The following is a 6,420-nucleotide window of genomic DNA, read 5'->3' as shown; positions in this document are numbered from 1 at the left end:
TATGGTGAATCTTATTCCATGTTGATTTTGAGATGGATTCCGTATTTTGCAGAACATCCACCAAGTCTACCAAAGGGATTAGTGTGGATAACAACAGCTGAAATGGAACTCACTTCCTCAGTTTATCAAAGGGATTGGGAAACAGAAATATTCCATGGTGTCCTGTCCTTCTCAATCCATTCCAATGACCTATTAGCATTCCAAACATTTGTTGAGAACCGAAATCCTTTAAACACAAAAGGAGATGGTTTCATCAGGGACTTCTGGGAACAAGCCTTTAACTGTGTATTCTCAGATCCAAATGTGGAAGATGTAAAAGGGAATATTTGCACTGGGGAGGAGAAACTAGAGAGCCTTCCTGCTCCATTCTTTGAGAAGACCATGAATGGCCACAGCTACAGCATCTACAATGCTGTCTGCGCTGTAGCCCATGCTTTGCATTACATGTTTTCAACTAGATTCAAATATGAAGCAATGGAAAGAAGAGGTGGATGGAAGTATCATAATCAACAGTTGTGGCAGGTAATATACTAAACATTGTCAAGAGGCAGATCAACATAAGTGTGCTACAATAGTTATTAATTTGCATCAATTTCTTCACATCCTAATGTATTTAAATATCACTTTAGTACCCTTTCCCCCTTTCTGTCCTTAAATTCCTAGAAGGTTTCCAAATTACTATTTGATTTCCTCAATCAGCCAAGTTCACCCAACTGGTTGCGCCCTCCATATGTTGTTGGACTTCAATTCCCATCTTCCAGGCCATTTTCCATGCTGACTGGTGCTAATGGCATTTGTAGTGAAAGCCCTGTTATATATTTTGTGATAGGTAGCCGTTCTGTTATGAATTTTGCTCATCTGATTCATTTTGTTAAATTACTGAGCCTGACCCAAGCCTTCTGGGAGCAGATCTACATGAATATGTATGTCCCTTGAAGTCACATATTTTATTTAAAAATAATAACATATTATGGTGTCAGAAGTAGGCTTGTTTGCTGACTCAGTTAGCCCAAACTGAAATGATGTTGGCATTAGAGACTATTAAAATACTAACCGTATAGTTCAACACCCTTGAAAGCATAGAAACAGAAGCTTTAGAACCTAAAGTGCTTTAAAGTCAATTTATTATAATTTCCTCTGCCTTCTTTATTAAAATTTATTACCCTTGGTATAGGTTTTTATATTCTCATCTTGTATTTTGTGTTGTATTTTGCAATGCTACCTTCCAAGTGGCTGCATATGCATGAATAAGTATGGCACTTGAATCACATATTAATTTTTTTAAGAAATACTGCATGGTGTCCAAAGCAAGCTTGTTTTCGCACTGAGTCAACACAAACTAAAATGGTGTTGGCCTTATTGACTATTAAAACATTGTGCTTCAACACTCTCAAAAATGTAGAAACGGAAGCTTCAGAACCTAACGTGCTTTAAATTGAATTTATTAGAATTTCCTCCTCCTTTTCTGAATTATAAAGAGTGAGCTTCTTTATCATGAATACTTTCTCACTCAAAAACCATAAACAAGGAATGACTTTACTATCAACAATCCAACTGCAGGCTTTTCTCAACTCTTCCCTTCTCCTCTTCAAACCAGCTACATAATTTTCTCAGACGTGTCTCTTTTAACAACAGCGGTGGGGACAAGATTTCCTTTGATGAGAATGGGGAGTTAGTGGCTGGATTTGATGTGATCAACTGGATTGTTTCCCCAAACCAATCATTTCATAGAGTGAAGGTTGGGAATGTTGATCCCAACCAAGGGTTGACCATCAGTGGGGATGCCATAACTTGGCCCAACCATTTTAACCAGGTAACCATTTTAACCAGGTAAGCCTCAATGGTCACCCATTTGAGAAGACACCTGGTTCTCAGTAAGCACTTGCACTCTGCCCTGATGTGTAAATTTAGTAAAATCAGACAATAAGGAAATGCAATAAAATACTGAGGGTCTGATTTGGAACTTTTTAGAACATGGAAAAATTACATTGGATGGATGAGGAAGTTGTTTGGAGCTAGTATTAAAAAAAAAGATCCACATCTTGACCGGTTTATGTATACATGAAATCACAATCTATGCCATTAACCAAGCTCCATCCTTTCCAGAAGATGGTTTCTTAAAAATCTGTAGTACTATAATTATCATGTTAATTAAAAAAGGTGCACTTGCTAGCAGCATTTGTGACACATTACTGAAAGGAAGTATCACTTAAGTACACCTAAAAGTTGGCTTCAATATTCTAATCTCATAATTCTCAAAATTACTATTCTGGGCTCTCATGTATGGATTAGTCTCAGCCTCTTTCCTTATGTACTGAGCGGTGCCATCCCGGAACTAGGAAAAGAGTAAAAGATGGGGAGCCATTTTGCTGTTATGATTGTATCCCATGTCCAGAAGGGAAGATTTCGGCTCAGGAGGGTGAGTATTCTGCACAAACTGTACAGTTGAAAAGTGAATGGCTTTAGCTGGAATTCAGAGGAATGTGCCTATTCATTAACAACTTTATACCAGGTTTAGCATGTGATTGAAATGTTTGTTAAGCCTGTAGGTAGTTGCTGAAAAAGAAACTGGTTTGTCTCTGTGATTATTTGCCTCAGAGTCCCCGTCAGAGAAGAAGGTGGGGTATTAAGTACAGTGGCTTTTGTACAGTAGCTAGATAATGGGCAGTACTAGTAACAGTTTATCAGAGAAGATAACTTCCAAATATTTGATCAAGCTTCAAACAAATACACACACACACACACACACAGAGAGAGAGAGAGAGAGAGAGAGAGAGAGAGAGAGAGAGAGATAAAAAATGGTTTTCTGACTTATCATCAGTGGCAATAAACCTGAAAGAAAATGTTTTAGGAATGAACTTAACTTGGTCCAGTCTTTGAAGAATGTTTAGATCCTTCAATTGTTGCAAAAGCAGGAGACCAATTCTTTATGATAGGTAGACTCCACAATCTATCCATCTGACACAACACACAATGCTACAGATACATTTCCATGATAAAATGGAAATTTACAAAGATGGAAGGAAGAAATGAAGAATGAGCAGAATACATGATCAACCTAAACAGAGCAGTACAGACGAAAATAATTGGAAATTCATAAAAAGAAAAAATTAGGGCTTTTTTTAATTCATTAAATTTTAATGGATTTTTAATCCATTAAATTTAAAAGGGATTGCAACTTTTTGTTCCAGTAGAGGAGGACTTTCAAAATTACTATGCTTTGCATTTTTCTATGTGAATAATTTTTAGCATTTTAATAAGGTGAAAATAATATCTATCTAGTCTAGTGGTTAAAACGTGAGGTTTTTATCTGTGACACCAAGGTTTAAAGAACGCTTTCAATACCACACAAAATAGGCATAACTCCTAGCCTTATTTTGCTTACAGATGATTCTAACATACAATGTTCCTCGCAGATGTCAGTTAAAACTCCAAACACCACTTAATAGGGCTTTCGCCAGACAAGACAGAAAACTTTTGTATATCAAATGTATGACATTGTACATTAGAAAAAAATTGTACATGAAAAAAATAGCCGTTACAAAAATAGCCGTTACAAATGTGATCCTTCTAAATCGAGGATCCTAGTTGTGCTTGGGACCCTTAAGCCACCCCCACGGGGTATGTTGTTGCTAGGTGTGGCGATCACACAGGGCCCCCGGACGTTTCACGGTCTATTGACCCTGTGCCACCACTGCGGTTGCTTTCTTCGCTGCTACCACCCCCTTTCTCACGGGGACACACGGAGTCCAGACAGTTGTTAACATAAACAAATAATCAAGTTTATTTTTAAATGCAGGAACAAGCGTATGGTTACAGTTTATTTTTCTCGTGTTAGTTTCCTAATCTTAGTTCCTAACAACTCCAAACTCATTATTCAAACTATCTATCTGACTCAACCTAACCATTCCTTTCACTCTCTCACAATACAACTCTACCAACCCTCTGCCTATTCCACCCTCTTCCTTCTCCAACACCCAAGCTTCAACTCCCAACTCCCAAACCTCAACTGACTTTCAAAATCTCCCACTCTATCTTTTACTCCCCCCTTGCATTCTCACTGGCCAATCACATCACACCCAATTTAACCCTTTACTTGACCCATCCTAGGAGGCAAACGCCACACTAGGCGTGGCCCAAGCCGTGTCTGTTGGGCCCCAGGATCGCGCTTGGCTGTTTGGGCCAATTGGGGCGAGTGGCGTGATCCCAGGGACCTATAAATGTGGCAGCACAATGGGGGTGGGGCACTTGCTTCGCGCTGCTGAACACCCACCCTCCCTCCCTATTTTAGGTGATACTGTTTTGGCCTTGCTTTAGATTGGGTCGCCTGCTTTGGAGCAGGGGCTGGGTAGGAATTTCTCCATTTGGCAGATTGGCTTTAGCCACTTGGTTTTCACCTATCCCCTTAGCAATCATCACAACTTTGTAAGGTTTGGCGGTTAGGCATTGGTTTATAGAAATGTGTGGGAAGGAAGGTGTGGCCATCACCTGCCCCTCCAGAAATAGGGTATTCCGGTAAAGGAATCTGGGGGTCCTGGATCTCATCCGAAGTCCGCTTGAGGGGCTAGGGCCATGCCAGGAACACAGGAACACCGGGATGAGCTTCAATCGATCTTCACCAATGTTGCTCCCTCATTTGGTGTTTACCCTTACAGACTGCCAGCCAGAGAGGCAGGAGTCAGTTATAGTCCCTGACCAATGCCTAGGACAATACCACTTAATAAAGTTGTGGCCTAAATTTTGCACAAAAACTTAAAACTAAAATGATGTGTCCGTTTAAAGTTATTTACTGGGAAAGGGCTTGGGGGCCTTGGCCGCAACATAACTCAGGTAGACATGATTTCTACAGAATATGTGTTCATTTCTCTGTTTAAGACCACGTATTTTCATTTTCAGACGTGAACGAGTGTAATATATGCTCAGAAGAAAAATATCCAAATAATAATCAGGATATGTGTATTCCCAAGGAAACAACCTTTTTGTCCTATGAGGAACCTCTGGGCATCAGTTTAGCCTGCTTTGCTTTTACTTTTTCTGTGATCACAATTCTGGTCCTGGGAATATTTTTTAAGCACCACCACACACCCATTGTCAAAGCAAACAACAAAGACCTCACTTATATGCTGCTAATTTCTCTCCTGCTCTGCTTCCTTTCTGCATTGCTATTCATTGGACAACCTGAAATTGTGGCGTGCCTCCTCCGACAGACGGCTTTTGGTATTATCTTCTCAGTGGCTGTTTCTTGTGTGCTAGCAAAAACCATGACAGTGGTTTTGGCTTTCATGGCCACCAGGCCAGGATCCAGGATGAGGAAGTGGGTGGGGAAGAGACTGGCTATTGCCATTGTGGTTTCCTGTTCCTTTATTCAAGGAGGCATCTGTACTGTGTGGCTGGCATCTTCACCACCATTTCCAGATGTCGACTTACACTCAATCACTAAAGAAATTGTACTGGAATGTAATGAGGGCTCCGTGGCTATGTTTTACTCTGTCTTGAGCTACATGGGCTTCCTGGCTCTTGTCAGCTTCACTGTAGCTTTCTTTGCCAGGAAGTTACCTGACAGTTTCAATGAAGCCAAGTTCATCACTTTCAGCATGTTGGTCTTTTGCAGTGTTTGGGTATCTTTTGTTCCAACCTACCTCAGTACCAAGGGAAAATACATGGTTGCTGTGGAGATCTTTTCTATCTTAGCATCCGGTGCTGGCCTACTGGGTTGCATCTTTGCACCAAAATGCTACGTTATTGTGTTGCGGCCTGAGTTGAATGAAAGGGAGCATCTAACAAGAAATAAGACCTGAAGAATTTGAGTGCATAGAATGCATACATAGAGTTCACAAGACAAGAGGTTAAAATTTTCTTGTTCTGCTAGTTTATCTTCTTTCCTTTATCATATTGTGAGCTCCTGTGTTAAATAAAAATGTTTAATTGTACACCGCAATGGAAAATAAATCTGTAATGTGTCTGTATTTAGATTGTGAAGCATTGCATGGAAGCTTCTATTGACCCTAAAGAAGAGCTGAGAGAAGAATTTAACAGTTAATGATTAAGTGGGGCTAAAACTCATCTGGGTCCATCACAAGGTGTTTAGCTTAGAATCACATGAAACCTCTAGTGTTACAAGTCCATTTGCTTATCTCTCTCCAAGAAAAGAGGCTCAGGCTAATGGAGACTGGAATGGAGGAAGAACAAAGTTTGGAATTTTAGCACTCGAAGACATATATATTGGAATCCAAGTGTGCTACGCTTGGACAAGTATAAGACATTATTCAACTATCTGAATATAAATTTATTTGTTTCAAGTTGCTTCAGAGTAAAGCAGGAGAGGAGAGGGCCTTCTCAGTGGCTACACACAGACTTGGGAACTCCCTCAAGTCTGTGTGAATTTAGAGAATTTAGATAGACTCTCTCCTAGTTCTCCTT

The 6,420-nt window shown here is 40.0% G+C and overlaps 1 protein-coding gene across 1 annotated transcript; it reads left to right on the top strand.

Annotated features, from left to right (window-relative positions):
• Positions 1-5,930, top strand: LOC310746578 (vomeronasal type-2 receptor 26-like). The gene is made up of 3 exons (XM_083580472.1): positions 1-522; positions 2,293-2,419; positions 4,897-5,930. Exons 1-3 carry the CDS (start codon positions 19-21, stop codon positions 5,796-5,798), a joined length of 1,533 nt encoding a protein of 510 aa, XP_083436598.1. The 5' UTR covers positions 1-18; the 3' UTR covers positions 5,799-5,930.
• Positions 5,931-6,420: the final 490 nt, after the last annotated feature.

The sequence above is a fragment of the Podarcis filfolensis genome (genome assembly GCF_964270895.1).
Source record: "Podarcis filfolensis genome assembly, chromosome: 13".
NCBI lineage: Eukaryota > Metazoa > Chordata > Lepidosauria > Squamata > Lacertidae > Podarcis > Podarcis filfolensis.
Note: the sequence above shows the minus strand (reverse complement) of the source record. Positions and strands in the feature narration are given on the sequence as shown.

What these genes read in the sequence shown, in the direction of transcription:
- LOC310746578 (XM_083580472.1), top strand. Translation starts at nt 19, where the DNA reads ATGTTGATTTTGAGATGGATTCCGTATTTTGCAGAACATCCACCAAGT. An exon ending in ATAATCAACAGTTGTGGCAG is followed by an intron (nt 523 to 2,292) that starts GTAATATACTAA and finishes TGTATGGATTAG; the next exon opens with TCTCAGCCTCTTTCCTTATG. An exon ending in GAAGATTTCGGCTCAGGAGG is followed by an intron (nt 2,420 to 4,896) that starts GTGAGTATTCTG and finishes TTTCATTTTCAG; the next exon opens with ACGTGAACGAGTGTAATATA.